This window comes from Cryptomeria japonica, chromosome 2, assembly GCF_030272615.1.
Source record: "Cryptomeria japonica chromosome 2, Sugi_1.0, whole genome shotgun sequence".
Classification (NCBI taxonomy): Eukaryota; Viridiplantae; Streptophyta; class Pinopsida; order Cupressales; family Cupressaceae; genus Cryptomeria; species Cryptomeria japonica.
This window is the reverse complement of record NC_081406.1, coordinates 173,174,164-173,190,835: the sequence shown is the minus strand read 5'-3', so window position 1 is coordinate 173,190,835 and position 16,672 is coordinate 173,174,164. Positions and strand designations below refer to the sequence as shown.

The following is a 16,672-nucleotide window of genomic DNA, read 5'->3' as shown; positions in this document are numbered from 1 at the left end:
GATCAAGATAGGATTCCAGCCTACCAGTGAGGACAGTAACATATATTTGAAGACTAATGGAGACAGAATGTTTATAATAGAAGTTTTTGTTGATGATATAAATTTTGGTGGTGATGACGATTTATGCATGGCTTTTGTTGAGGAGATGAAAAAATTTGAAATGTCTCTTATTGGTGAGATCAAATTTTTCATTGGGTTGTAGGTCCAACAACTGGATGATGGAATATTTATCTATTAGAGTAAATATGTAAAAGAAGTATTGAAAACTTTGGGCATTGAAGATTGTAAACCGGTTGGTACTCCGATGGTGACAAGTTGTAAATTGTCTAAATAGGATGTTTCACTCTCTTTAGATGAATAAGAATATAGGTCCATGATTGGTAAGTTGAATTATGTTGTTCACAGTAGACTGGATATTGCACATGTTGTTGGATTGGTTGCTAGATTTCAGAAAGATCCCAAGGAGACTCACTTGGTAGCGGTGAAAAGGAAATTCAAATATTTGAAAGGCACAATGGATAATGGTTTATGGTATCTTTATAAAGATGGCTTTTCTTTTAAAGTGTTTACTGATGCAGATCGGGCAGACAATGTTGATGACCAAAAAACCACTACCGGTGGAGATTTTCTTCTTGGAGGTAGATTGGTTGCTTGGACAAGTAAAAAGAAGACGTGTATCACAGTCAACATCTGAAGCAGAATATGTTGCAGCATCTATGAATTGTACACATGCAATCTGGATGAAACATGTGTTGGAAGGTTTTAAGAAAGATATGTCTGAACCGGTGAATATTTATTATGACAATGCTAGTGCTATTAATATTTCAAAAAATCTTGTGTTACATGCAAGGAAAAAATATATAGAACTGAAATATCACTTTCTAAGGTAAAAGTACAAGAGAAGCAATTCAGAATGGAATATGTGACAAGAAAAGAGCAGTTAGCACACATCTTCACTAAACCTTTGTCGAAGAGTACCTTTGAGTACCTAAGAGGTTAATTAGGGGTCAGACCCCTACATAAGATCAACTAAGATGCAGAAGATGCATCAATCCAATGGGCAAAAGGAATGAAGACCGATGATGCATTTGCACCCTTGGCATTGTTGTCAAAGGGGGAGAAGAACTGTAATAGTAAGGGGGAGAAGATGATCTAGAGGAGAAGGTTTTGAGCAAGTGAAACCAACATATGAAGTACAACAGAAGAAGAGTGAGTGAAGGCAACAAAAAAGTTAATAGTTGAATATGTTGGTGTTGCTAATGCCAAAGGGGGAGATTGTTGGCATGATTGGTATAACAGATATTGATGGAGAATGTTGGTGAACCAGTAAAGGACTGATTACAAAATGGGGAAACTATAGGGATAGGTGTCACACTTATTATGCTAATGTGTTATCATATGATGCAGTGAAAAATAAAAAACATAAGTAAAGCACAAATATGTGCTCTTTTTGTTGATCCTAGAACTGGTGAGTCCTTACCTCTTAATGCAAAGAGGTTTTCCATACATTGGTGTACAAATGTGAAAATGAACAATATTTTGAATAGGTGGTGGATGGTCTTTGATGAACCACCTTGTAGTATTTTTAAGGTTCCATTATATTTTTTGAGGAAAATATATTGTGAGTTTGTCCTCAATGAGTGGCCTAATTATTTTGATATGAGAGAGTTCCATGGTAAAGGTGGTGGCTCTGCCCAAGATAGACCTGGAGCCTATAGAGTAATAGACCCACTAAGTCGTCTCCCCCTAGCACCCAAACCCAAGGTGCATGTGAGGCTCCCAGTAGCCCTAAAAGAGTCGATGGAGCGATAGACTCTTTAGACGGTCATAACATTGACTGATGTGATCATCTAGCATGGGACACAGTTAGCACACCCTCTTGGCTCAGACGATGATCCATTAACTAAGGCAGTTGGCGTTTGTCAGCCCATTGAGCATGTGTGTCCCACTTGCTCGGGCATATACACATGGATGGATGTCAAGGCTAGTGCAGATGGTTCCACGTCCCATTTGTGCACAATTTGCAAGAGTAGATGTCAGACTTGCATGACTGAGGATATGGCACTAACAGATGAATTGATGGACATGTTGTTTGCTAGTCAGCCGCAGACACAGGTGTGTTGATTTGAATTCATAACATTGTATTTATCAATCACTTAAAATTTATAATTGTAAATGAATTTTTATTTATAGATCAATTTAAATTGATACAAATAATATGCATTTCAGGATGCAGCAACAGGTGTAAATACACCATCTAATATTCCTCCTGCAATTATCGCAGCTGCAACTTCAACGCCTAAGGTATAAATTTTGTAACATGTTAAAATAGAATAGTACTTCCAATTCAAAAAACATTATAAGATATACTAACTCTCTTTAATGCTTGACAATTTTTTGTTTTATAGGCATTAACAGGGGATTGAATGTCCCACATTGATGATGTCATGTTCTAAGTGATCGATTTTGGCCTACAAAGCTATGTGGTATCATATTTTGTACACCTTATTTTATGTATCCTTTTGATGGAATATGCAAGTCATTTAATTTTAGATTTTTTAAATTGTGTTTAATATTATCTACTAATATCTCTTGTGTTAATTTTGTTTATTTTAGGGTACCCCCTCTATGTATAGGCCTCATCCTCAGCGAAAGAAATCCTCGACAATGCCTAAATGTGTGAAGGTACCCCCTCTGTGTCTTAGTGTTTTTTGTCTGTTTTATATAAAGCGTCCATTAGGCTTTGTAGAATTATTGAATGCACTTGATACGCCTGAGGATCGAGAGAGGGCAGAGGTATGTATCTCTACTTTATTTTCTTGATTTGATGATTATATGCACATGTACATGTGAACTTGTGATAAATTATAATCTTATTATTTTTCATACAAGAAATATCCATAGCTGCTTCATCAATGGTGAGCCCTCCTCTGTGTACTGGAGAAGCATCTTAGGCTCCAGTACACTTTTGTTTAATATATTGTATTAATTATATTTAACCTACAATACTTATCATTATATTAATTATATTTTTAATCTTTAATCATTTTCTCGTATAGGTAATAGTCATATCTGCTCCATCAATGGCGAGAACTCCTTGGTCTATTGGAGAATCATTTGAGGCTCCGATACACTTTTGTTCTCTATATTGTATATTTTTAGTGTTTTAGATCTATATATGCTAGTGCATTGTATTAATTATATTTAATCTACAATAGGCCCCTTCATAGTTCGGCCATAACTTGGATTCTTTGAAGTTTGTGTTCAAGAAAACACCTAAGACTGACAAGGAGAAGACAAAGAAGACAATAGATCCTAGATCAACAAATGAGGTAATCTACATTTCAATTGCAAAGAAATTATGGTTAACTGCATAGTTATGTTGATAATCATGAACTATTTTCTACAAAATGATTCTAACTTGGCTTTTGAATTGTGGTTGTGCAGCCATCTACAGAGCCGCATGTATTGCATCAAAGAGGCTTGATTTTGATGATCCACCACAAGTATAGGATCATATAGTGTTAGTTGTGATCATTGAGTGGCCAATTCATGTAGATATATTCTACATTTTAATTATATATCGATTTGGACATGGCATATGCCATATTTTTGTAAAATTTGTATTAGCTTGGCATATATGTCTTTTTTAATATATATAAATGTTGATATTCGATCCAATAAATGTGTATTGTGTTCATTATTGTGCATTTCATTGATATTGATAGGCATATTCGATACATATAGAATTTGTTCATTGTGTTGATTATTGTGCATTTTGATATATAAGAATGATAATTTATAATTGATAAGTTTAATTTTTGCTCAAACTATTCGGTGTATTTGGTGGTTTCCCTTTTAGAAATTATAATGAATATTTGCCTATGTAATCAACAATATGAATATAAACAACAAAAATTTATGATATAAAGCATTGCAATTGTGGAATATGATTTGATAACCTTTATAAAATATTGAATTAACCCTACAAAGCTCCTTGTCTCAATCAAAATAAAATTCAATGGTAATGGTCAAATTTGATCCATGGTAATGATCACTGGATGCTTTTGATTCTTTTCGTTTATATTTGTCAATGTGAGTGGTGTGAGAGCACCCTCATTCTCACAATGGTCAAATTTTTCTTTTTGTCATGTTTTCCATTTGTTTTATCTAAATAAGGTAATTTGGGATGATTAATGATCATTTGAAGTCATTTGTGAAAGTTTGGGGTCATTTGGATAAAAGATGTAAAAGTTGCTCAGTTGTTGGCAAAGTTGTCAATGTTGTCAAAGTTTCACCGTGAGAACAAACCAACAACACGAGCACATCTGGGTGGGTAGGTTTCTGCCAGGCATTCTTCTATTGTGCCTCCCAACGCGTCAGAATGTCGAGAGCCATACCCTACCGGTGCAATCTCTCAAGTGCCTTGAGTCCAAAAAATTGTCAAACTTTAACTAACAGTTTCTCGCAATCCAGGACACATATGATAAATATGTTTGAACCTATAGGGTCACATGAGGCTCTTCTACAATGACCTATCTCGGTTTTTGATCATCAAAGCCATTTTAAAATGGTAGCATTTTTCACTTGTTGCAAATGCAAAGTTGCAAGATAGACTAGATTTGATTTCATTCATCATGGGAACAAACCAACATCATGAGAGAGAGAGAGAGAGAGAGAGAGAGAGAGAGAGAGAGAGAGAGAGAGAGAGAGAGGATGGAAAAGTGAGGGAGGGAGAGGGAGAGAGAGGGGGGAGAGAGGGGAGAGAGAGATCGGATTAAGGACATTCCATTGTCTTTTGTTTTATAATATATTGGCAAGTGAACAAGTTAGATGTTTTTCGGGCCATGTTTGAAGGGGATCTGATGGTTCAAAAGAAAGGAGTGATTGTGATAAAGGAGGTGGGAGATAAGATTATTACGTTCCAAGTGGTATATAATGAGATGGGTAAATAAAATATACTGATGAAAGAGGTGGGAGGAGAAAGTATTGTGTTTCAGGTTGCAGGTTTCATGGAGAACGGAAGAGTAGAAGTGATAGTGGAGGATGTAGGAGGAGAAATATTGAAAGTGTTTATGAATTTTCTCTACACAAGAAAAGTGGGTGATAATGAAATTTTTACCAATTATAAACAACTTGCAAGGCTTGCAGCCAATTTTCAGATAAAGAAGTTGTTTACCAAGTTGAATTTGTATATGGATGGGGTATGGAGGAAGGGAGAGAAGGGAAGCATGCTGGTTTGTTATTTTTGTAAGCAGTATTAGTACTACTTTTTATATTGTAATAATGGTTCATTTTGCCACCTTAGGACACCATATGTCCCCTTAGGACATCATATGCTCCTAAAGGGTCATGTAGTGTGCTAAGGGATCACATGAAGTCATTAGGTGTTATGTAAGGTCTGAAGGGAGAGAGGGAGAGAGAGATAGGAGGGGCATGGGAAATTAAGGGAGATAAAGGGGGTAGGGAGAGAGAAAGAGTGGGGAGGGAGAGAAGAAGAGATAAAGATAGGGATGTTGTATAGAGGAAGGGAGAGAGGGGGAGCATGCTAGTTTTTTAATTCTTGTAAGTAGTATTGGTACTATTTTTTATATTGTAATAATGGTTCATCTTTCCACCTTACAACATCATAATGGAATCTTGCCATCTTGACCCCTTAGGACATCATATGCTGTTATAGGGTCATGTGGTTTTATGTGGGGTCCTAAGGTAGGGAGGGAGAGAGAGACCCCTTAGGACACCACATGATCCCTTAGAGCACCACATTAGGGTTATATGGTGTCGTTAGGGGTCATATTGTGTCCTAAGGGGTCATATTGTGTCCTATGACCCCTTAGGACACCATATGGTGTCGTTATGTGTTGTATGGTGTTTAGGGGTTATATGGTATCTTTTGACCCCTTAAGACACCATATGACCCTTTAGGTGTTGTTAGGGGTCATATTGTATCCTATGACCCCTTGGAACACCATATGACCCCTTATGACACCATAAGGTGTCGTTATGGGTTGTATGTTGTCCTTAGGGGTCATATGGTATCCTGTGACCCCGTAGGACACCATATGATCCCTTCAGTGTTGTTATGGGTCATATTGTGTTCTAAGGGGTCATATTGTGTCATATGAACCCTTAGGACACAATATGACCTTTTAGGTGTCGTTAGAGGTCATATTGTGTCCAAAGGGGTCATACAGTGTCCTATGACCCCTTAGAACACCATATGACCCCTTAAGTGTTGTTATGGGTCATAATGTGTCCTTTGGGGTCATATTGTGTCTTAGGACCCCTTAAGAAACCATATGACCCCTTACAATACCATAAAAAAAATACTAAATAAAAAATTACAATAAAATACACAACTTCTAGTGCTCACTCTTAACTATCTTTTTTCCAAAGGATTTGTCAAAATACTAAATCTAACTATAAATTTTTTGATGCACGTGTCAGACACTATGTTATGTTTAAAAAAAAAAATCAAGGTCTATATTTCATGCATGAAGGATTTGACCTCCTTAATCTTATCATATTTTTAAAAAAAATAGTAGTTTGGAAACTAGATGCAGAGTACTACAATCTTTATTGTTTGAGTATCTTCATATCTTGAGTTGAAGACTCTTAACTTTCTCCTCCAAGTTCAGGTTTACCTAATTTAAAAAAAAAATGTCCATGTATACCCCTTTTTGCACACCATCTTGGTGCACTTACCCATATAGAACCCTACATGATACATATATACTCTTATGTGTTTATGTATATATGTACCATGTGTGTGTACATATACATATACATATGTGATGTATATGTATGTGTATAGATACATATACATCACATACACACATATATATACGTATACATTACTATTTTGAATCTGTCTATTGGATAACCATTTCCCAAATTGACATGGTTAAAAAAGTCAAGTTGCTAAACAGACTACAAAAGCATATAAGAAGAAATGTGTAAAGTACGCCCTCAAATCTAAGTTCATATTCTGCTCCTTCACATGTATTATGGAGAGAGTTTGTATGACATGTGCTTCCAACTATTAATGTTGGGCATAGTGAGCGTTAGTGCCACTTGCCATGGCTTGCCATATCCAGCAGTAATCTACCACAAATTTCCACAAGATGCTTCAGTAATTCAATTGTTTTGTACATCAACATGTAAGGAAAACACATCAATAGAGCCACTGTTTATGAAAATTTGTATGGCTATCCAAGTAGATGAAACTCACTTTATAAAAGGACACAACAAACAAAATGGCCTGCCCCATGCCATGCCCCCCATGGCATGTGTACAGTTTGATTGGATGTGGTGACTATTTCTTTCATGCACATCACATTAGTACCTACAGTCAGTTTGTCCCTACAATCCGTTCAACCTCTCTTTCCCGGTAAAACAAATTAAATGCTTTGTTTTTATTTTTTTGGAATTTTTTTTTTCAAATCATTTTCATTCTAACTTGTATCTTTTACAGTGAAATTATAAATAATGTAGGTAATAATATAATACAAATGATTTAATGATATGTATTAAAAAAATATATAATATTTTAAAAGATATAAATCATAAAACTATTTAATAAAGAAAAACAAATTTTGTTTGAGAGATTTTTTTAGGGTTGAAATTTTAAAAAATTACTTTAATTTGTTTTTATAATAACTAAAATTATAAAAAAATATTATAAATTAAAATAAATGATTGTTATCATTTATTAATTATTCTTTATCATTATAATTTTTATTGATAAGATTATGAATACAATACAAATAAATGATTTTTATCCCTTTTTTTTAATATTATTCTTTATTAATTTTTTTAATAAAGATTATATTCTTTATTAATTAATTTTTATTAATGAGGAAAATTCCTTTAGGGTTTGGAATGAATCTTATTAATCTTTGGAGATCCCAAATAGTAGAAATATAATTGATATCTACATAATTATGTTAGAAAATAAATTATTGAAAAGAAAAATCTATAATGGATTAAAACTTCTTCTTCTTAATTCCTAACCCTAACCCTAACTAGGACATCGACACTAACCCTAGCCATAATCCTAACCATAACCCTAAATCCTAAGCTTAATCAGAAAAATGACTGCAGGGTCAAACTGACTACAGGTACTGATGTTATGTGCATGAAAGAAAGATCCAATACGTCCAATCAAACCGTACACATGGCATGGGGGGCACAACATGTGGCGGGATATTTTGTCCACTGCATAGCTAGTGCCCAACGTTTATGGGACAGAGTAGTGTAAAATTACATTTTGCAATTTGTAGAGGGTGAATTGTAAAATAAATTAACCCCACTACCTCATAAGCTCTTATTTGGTTGGATCATAGAGTCTATTTGTATTATACTAGTGTGAAAATATAAATCAACTCTACAAGCTTACAAGCTTTTTGTATGGAAAGATATGGGTTGAATTTATGCATAGTTCTATCGAGTTTCCTCAAAGGGATGTGGGGACAATTTTCAGGGATGAAAGGATCAAGGACCTAAATTTGGGGATGACGAGGAGATAGTGGGGAAAAAGAAGTGGAGCAATAGTGGGAGGCCAACACTTATATACAAATTAAAGTGAATTGAAATCCTCAAAGCAAAATTTGCAATATAACATCTCTATGAGTGCTCCATTAAAGCCAAACTAGTTTTCACAAAGTTAAAGGTTGCAATCAGTATATAATGGCATGTGGCATAAAGTGAGTGACTTGATAGAGGTGGTAGAGGTGGTGGTGTTGTGGGGGGGCATTTCCCCCAAGTCTCCAAGTCTTGGAGATGTCTCTGTACAAGGGACATGGGGTTTTTTGGGGAGGGACACATTCCCATGGAATAATGAATTTATGTTTAACACTTTATATCTTTATTATAATATGTCCCTATCTATAATTTTATCCCCATTCCATAAATATCACACATGAAGTTGGATTTTTTAGTTTTCATGATGCTTGAATTACGATTTTCCTTTGCACCTTATACCCCTACTATTACTTATCTGGTGGACCTTATAGTTCATACCCGTGGGTACAAAATACATTTGAGTTTGGGTTATAGAGTGAAATTGTACTTTATATTTTACATATTGCAAACTATATTGTGTCTATATAGTCATGGTCCAACTACATCTTTTTCCCATGAACATCCCATCTCCCATTGCACTTTATCCTTCTTGTAAATTATAAGTTTCTCCTTAATCCCCAAATTTCATGTCTTACATTTGGTAGGTCGTGGACCTCACTTTCAACTTCACACCCCTAGTAAAGTTTGTAAATAGTAGTCTTGCACCTAGTTCTCTAGACCCTACACAATGCAATTACATGACAAACTTGTTCTCCCCCTTTACATGCTATAAAGAACACCATAACATCTAGATCTTGAAAATATTTTATCTCTTAGAAAATGACTCCTTTTGCAAACTTGAAACTTAACTATTCTTGCATGATCAAAGAATATTCTATCCTCCTTTTGTAAGTATTCTTCCTTTCTTATAAATGGTATTGACAATGAAAAGATGAATTGATTGTAAATTATGAATTGCATTTTACTTGTACCCTCACCACCATGAAGGAGCTAAATGATGTAAAATATGGTTCTTGGTTGATCTTTAGATCCATCTATGCATAGAGGTGGTCAAATCGATAATCTAGGGCATCAAATGACATCACACATAATATTTTGAATATGATGTGAATATATTATGAAAGGCATAAGAAGACACAATTATGCAAGGATTTGTTTATAATTAGATCTGTTCATGGTAGATTGTAATAATTTAGGCAATCCTTTGAGTTTGTTGCTAGTTCTCTCTAATCATGTTTATTGCCATGATGTATTGAGGAGTTCATTGATATAACAGCATTATAGTATATTACAAAGGATCTTATAGTTGTCTATTTTTATTACATGTGGGATATTGCTAATTTGAATGGGCCATTGAAGAATACCTAACTATTTAATGTATTTCACCTTTTGGTTTGTAGATTATTTGAATCAAGTTTTGAGAACTTTGCTTTTGCAATAAATTTAAGCATGTGCAATTTTGTTTATTTTAGTACATTGATGTTCTATTAAAAATTCTTGTCTTTTTTAATGTGTGGCATTGTTGCTTTCCATGTGACAACATCCTTTAAAACTATAAATACTTGTTTGAGATATTTGTGATGCATACAAATGAAAATGCTAGTAGAAATCTAATAAAGATTTTTTAGATCTAAATTATCTATAATGACTAAAAAAATGTGTGCAAATAAAAGTATGCTTGTGCTCCTCCTTAATGCAATATTCTTATTCGCTTTACTTTTCCTTGTTTAATCTTTAAATAAACACTTGATATCTTTTTAAGATTAATAGAATAAAGTTTTTGAAAACTTATTTTTTTTGCATTAAATTGCACAATGATAGCAGCATGTGGAGTTTTGTTTGTTTGGGTGTAGTGATGTTCTATACAACATTTTTTTTTTAGTGTGTGGTAGTGGTCCCTTCCATGTGACAACAACCTTTAAAACTATAAATACTTGTTTGAGAGAGTAGTGATGAATGCAAATAAAAATGCTAATAGAACTCTAATGAAGATTTTGCATATCTATATATCTATAATGACTCTTGGAAAATGTGTGCAAATAAAATTATGTTTGTACTCCTCCTTAATACCACATGTTTATTTTCTTTACTTTTAAGTTTAATATGTTTAAACACCTTATATCCATTAATTTTTTCAAATTTCTGCAATCTATTAGTGTATCATTTATGTGTAATTCTTTTTACATTAACTTTTCGAGTCACACTTCGTGATGCATCATTAGGATGTTAGAGAGTGCAAAGAGATGTAGAATTGTAAGTACGATCATCCTCATAATTCTACAAGGAGATGTGGGTAGCCACATCTCCTTGTAGAATTATGAGGATGATCGTACTTGAATATAATATATTTACAATTCTACATCTCCTTATAATTCTACAAGGTATTATTATGAGGATGATCGTACTTGAATATAATATATTTACAATTCTACATCTCCTTGCACTCTCTTAATTCTTGATGATGGATCACAAAGAATGATCCAAAACAATCATGCAAAAGAAATACACACAATCAAATCTAGAAGCAACTAAATGATACCTTATATCCAGTTTTAAATCTACAAAATTGGATTAAGGTTTGTGATAAAGAGGAATGTCACATACCTGGCATCCTCCAAAGACAAAAGTCTATCCATTTTTAGTTCTACAAAATTAGATTAACATTTTTGATAAAGAAAAATGTCACATAAGTATAAATAATAAAATATTGGAAGGTGCAAAAGTGGCATGAGTTCAAAAAAGTCCTCTCTACCCAAATACAACAGAAGAAATGTGTAAAGTACGGCTGCTTTCCTTACATCTTCAAGCTCCATAATAGGCGAGTTCGTATGACATCACGTTCAAAAATTCATTTCAACTCTTAAATGTGGCACTGGCTATGCAGCTCTTTAAACAGCACTGCATAGCCTAGGCCCTAAGTCTGAACCAATTTACTGATCCGTAGCACTGCGAACATGGTGAACCGGTTCACCATGTTCGCAGTGCTACGGATCAGTAAATTGGTTCAGACTTAGGGCCTAGGCTATGCAGTGCTGTTTAAAGAGCTGCATAGGTTCACCATGTTGGCAGTGCTACGGATCAGTAAATTGGTTCAGACTTAGGGCCTAGGCTATGCAGTGCTGTTTAAAGAGCTGCATAGCCAATGCCCTTAAATGTTGGGCACAGTGAGTTTCAATGCCAGTTGCCATGGCTGCCAAGTACGGGGAGTCTCTTTACCACAAACCTTTCATTCGTTGGACATCCTCTCCACTCGCCTCTTTATAAGCCCTGTTAAGAACATCCCGTCCTCTGTGCATCGCATTCATTGTTAAATTGTTTTCATTCTGCTAAAGAGTCTGATTCTCATCGCTTAAACGTCTTGGAATTCTCGATGAAGGTATCATTTTTCCTACTCTTTTCTCTTTGCAAATGCATTCCCAGAGACTCGTTTTTTCAGCGAGTGCATAGCTGACGGTTGTGTTCTACAGAAAATAGTGCTAAAAGTGGCCATTGAAAACGAGAGCAGCAAGAAAAAGGCCCTCAAGCAGGTTACAGGTGTTTATGGTATGGTAACTCTTCCAATTTGCTTTCAAACCTTGAGATTAAAACTTTATTCTACTATAAAATCTGATGGATGAATATTTGTATTTTAGGGGTGGATTCTGTGTCTGTGGACATGAAGGAAAAGAAGATGACTGTGATAGGGGATGTGGATCCCGTCCATTTGACCTGTAAACTCAGGAAACTTGGCTTCGCAGATTTGCTGAGCGTGGGTTCTGCGAAAGAGGAGAAAAAGGAAGGCGAGAAAAAAGAGGAGAAAAAGGGGGCTGAGAAGAAAGAAGAGAAGAAACCTCAAGGTGAAACAAAGGAGAATAAAGCAGAACATCCAAAAGTTGAAGTTGTGTATCATGTGCCCATGAGCTACGATTATAGACCGTATCAATACACTGTTGTGAGGGAAGAGTATCCTAATGTTGTGTATGTGCCTATGAGCTACGATTATAGACCGTATCAATACACTGTTGTGAGGGAAGAGTATCCTAATACTTGCGTTATCTGTTGAACAAGTCTCTCTGTGCTTTTAAACAGCCATCATTTGTAACTTAAAGCAACTTTATTTGATTCCTAGTCACGTCTTGAGAGCATGGAGTAAGATTTCTAGTTTAAGGAAAACCCAGATTCGTATGGTAATACTAATGAGACAATTTACTGGAAGCAAGTGCTTGTCAAGAAAATGAGATCGTCCAAGTTCGTAATATGGCTACCAAAAAGGAAATCTGATAATGTTATCGAGCAGTTTGTTTTGGATTATGATGGAATGGTTGAACTAGGTTTAAGTTTTTAATATGAATGAGATAAGCAGGCGAGTTTTTATGTTGGAGTGTCAAAAGTAGTGAAAACATTTCAGAAAGTTGCTTCAATAGCCAACTTTGTTGCCTCTATTTGAAGAAGGAGAGAGTTTTGTTTTTAGGAGATTAATTTGTTTTATATGTTGTAGCTTGCAATTTTCACAATATAGTTGTAGCTATGCGAGGATTAGTCACATTTATCAGGGCTAAATCCTTAATTAATTTAGATCACACTTATCAGGGCTAAATCCTTACATTCATTTAGATCACACTCCACCTAGCAGACCACACCCTTCATGGAGTCTAGACAATTTTCCTTCATGGAGTCTAGACAATTTCCTTCATGGAGATATTAAAAGAAAAAAATTATGATTATAGTGGCTTTTGTTGTATTGTAAAGTCAAGTCATCAATAAATGAAAAAAATTATGATTATAATGGCTTTTGTTGTATTGTAAAGTAAAATCATCAAAAAAGTTTATCAAGGCTCAGTTTTGTTGAATGTAAAAGTTTGAGATATTTTAAATAGGCGAGTTGGGAATTCTATTTTAGTTATTTTTAATGAATACATTTTTTTTTTTAGCTTTAATATTTAATTAAAATGTTAATTATGTTTATGTACATATAATTTTTTCTTTGAATAAGAAGTTGCTATGGTTCTTAATTAAGTAGCATATATCTATATTTAAAAAAATATATGTAGAAGATGAGGAGAGATATCATTTTTGAGGTGTTTGCTTTATTTTGTTTTAGTTATTTTGTTTAAATTTTATTTAATCTAAATTGAAACCTAAGTGAACCTTGACTCAAACCCTATACATAACTACAACCCTAATTTTACCTTAATCATAACTGTAATTGATCTCTAATGCTAATTTTCTATCATTCCTTCCTGATTAGCATTAAGGGGGAAATCGTGACATTTGTGTTGCTATATCTAATGCTTTCTATTTACAGTGGAGTAGTGGAGGAACCTTATCGAGCCTTATATAATTTACATATTTGCAAGAGAGTCGCATAAACCTACACATTTGAATCTCTCATATGGGAGATTCTTTTGGTGGATCATTAATGTGAGATTCATGAACACCGATTACTTCTAAGTAGTGTACTATGTGACACTTGTGTTTTATTTCTTTCTATCACATAGTACAGGTTGAACATTTGCCACTTCTAACTAGTGTATTATGTGACATTTGTTCTTTTTTATTTACGTTGTTTGATCATATTTGTATCTCTTGATCTACATCTGTTAGAGGTTCATTGATTCTTGCATACACTTGTTCATCTTTCGACAGAGTTTACAATTCTTGACATGCTTCAGGGGTTCTTCATCATCATGTTCATCTTTACATGAATATATTTTTAAGAAGTTTTACCTTTGTAATTCTCTCTTTTAGAGTGGAGTTTTATTCCCACATGGTTTCTCCCTTTCTCTAGTTATGAGACATCATTATTTATATATGAGTACTTTATCAAGCCATGAACTATTGGGAATCATCTTTTATGTGATTAGCTTACTCCCTAAGTTTTGCTAAAAGGGTGTTAGTGTGAAAAAGTGTTTTACCTAACTAGTTTTCTCTTAGCCTAATTAGTTGAGTCCAATTCACATTATATTTAAGCTCACTCATAGGATCAAGATATCCTCTCCTCACCTTATGGGACGTTAGAGAAACTTTTGTCTCACCTCATGTAGACTCACCAAGCGTCCCAACACTTGTCCATAGATTCCTACACTTGTTGCATACTTGGAGGGGTAGTCAGAATTTTACACCTACCTTCTCACCTCTTATTGGTTGTCTTTATATGGAAGGAACCTTTTTGTGCACATGTGGTTACTAGTGACAATATGAAAATTTGTTTATGACATTTCTCATTTTGCTTCTTGCTATTTTGTGGATAGTATTTTTTTTTGTAAGGGATCTTGTTGTTTCCAACAACTATTAGGCATACTAGATTAGGAATCAGATACACCCTTGAAAAAAATTCTAACCAATTTTATAAGTGATTCTTATAATTTATAAAAAAATATTTATAATTATAAATTGAATTATTGTTAAACACCAATTTATTTGAAACCAAATAATGTTTCTCTTGAAGAACTAAAACCTTTAATTTATTATCCTAATTGCATAACTCAATGTGCTAAAATTGAATTTTGAATTCTAATAAATCCTCGAGAAAAAAGAGAATATGTTAAAAAATGATGCTATATAATTTTTTTTTTAAATTGATATATGAAGTGAAACTTAATAGATAGATAGAAAGTAGTGAAAAAATTAAAACTTAAAAATTATAAACTAGTTATCAAAACCATGAGGTAAAGATGACATGATACTTGTTGTGCATACAAATCAAATATCACTAAGTATCATCTACAAATAAACAAAAATCATGAACAAGAGGACTAGACCTTGTAGAAATTTTACATTTTAGTACAGTCCACCTTACGAAACGTGTTTGCATAATCAATTTCAAGAATCAAATATATCAAATTTCCACAATCTATAATTTGCTTGCAATTGTTTTTGGTTTTGATTGCATGTAGTTTTTTTGTATCAATGTTTCAAATCACACTCCATAATCCATCATCAGAATAAAAAGAGAGTCAAGAAGAATAAAAGTGATTTGTTGCACACTTGGACTGGCTTAAATAACCCCCATTTAAGCGAGTCCAAGTGTGCAACTATTCATTTTTATGCTTCTCAACTCTCTTTTTATTCTGATGATGGATCATGGAGTGGGAACCAAAATGTTGATGTAAAAAGACTACACACAATCAAAACTAGAAACAATTGCAAGCGAATTTAGAGAATTTAAAAATAACAAAGTATTATAAAATACATAAAGATCTATGTAACAAAATTTTCAATTCTATTCTAAAATAAGAAAATGCTTATTATCGAGAAAAAATATTTTTTTTTAGCTTAGATCTCATTAGATAGAAAGAAAGTACTAAGAACATGATACATATGAATGGCATTGGATTTATTAAACTAGTGACATAATGTGGAAAGTAATATAAGAATAACACCAATGTGTCCAATAAATAAGTTGACAATGAAATATATTATCATACTTAGAACTTAGGTGTAGTTGGTACCATTGCATCAACAAATTAATAATTTAAATTTATTGTGCATGATATATGAAATGTAAATTAAATAGACCATGTGTACCTAGATAGTGCTAGATATACTAATACATAACTTATTGATGGGGCCAATTACTAGACCTGTAACTTCTATGTATCCATTACTAACAATGACAAATAATGAAATATGAATAAATTTAGTACACAAAATATTGTTCCAACAATAAAATTTATGTCTTTTTTAAAATTAATTTCTCTCATATTGCTTGACAAGTGCATCTTATTGATTTCTTTTTGTTGGCAATGGATTGATGTGCATTTATTTGATTCAATGAGCTACAATTGTTTAAATATTTGGTTTGCACTTATTTTTTATTTCAAAGTTATAATTATTTTTTTGTATTATGGTGATTATTACATCATGTCTACATCTTGTGGGTTCAATCACATATGTGAAATCAAAAAATTGAAATAGGCGCATTTGTTGAGGGTCATTTAGATGTAGAAGTTGGATGTAAGATGTGGACATTTGAATAATAATTTTAACTATTTTCTTGTCTTTAATTGTATATGTAATAATGGTTTAATGTTGTCATAATACAAATACATAAGATGAAGTACTATTACAAAAAATTATTGAAAAAACTTTTTTTAATTTTTTTTTATGA

At 33.4% G+C, this 16,672-nt stretch overlaps 1 protein-coding gene across 1 annotated transcript; it reads left to right on the top strand.

Annotated features, from left to right (window-relative positions):
• Nucleotides 1-11,880: 11,880 nt before the first annotated feature.
• LOC131065906 (heavy metal-associated isoprenylated plant protein 39-like) lies at nucleotides 11,881-13,062 on the top strand. Its single transcript, XM_058000514.2, has 3 exons — nucleotides 11,881-11,959; nucleotides 12,051-12,126; nucleotides 12,216-13,062. Exons 1-3 carry the CDS (start codon nucleotides 11,954-11,956, stop codon nucleotides 12,623-12,625), a joined length of 492 nt encoding a protein of 163 aa, XP_057856497.2. The 5' UTR covers nucleotides 11,881-11,953; the 3' UTR covers nucleotides 12,626-13,062.
• Nucleotides 13,063-16,672: the final 3,610 nt, after the last annotated feature.

Excerpts from the sequence above, each read along its gene's own strand:
- LOC131065906 (XM_058000514.2), top strand. Across the intron at positions 12,127-12,215 it reads GCAGGTTACAGGTGTTTATG|GGGTGGATTCTGTGTCTGTG; the intron begins GTATGGTAACTC and ends TTTGTATTTTAG.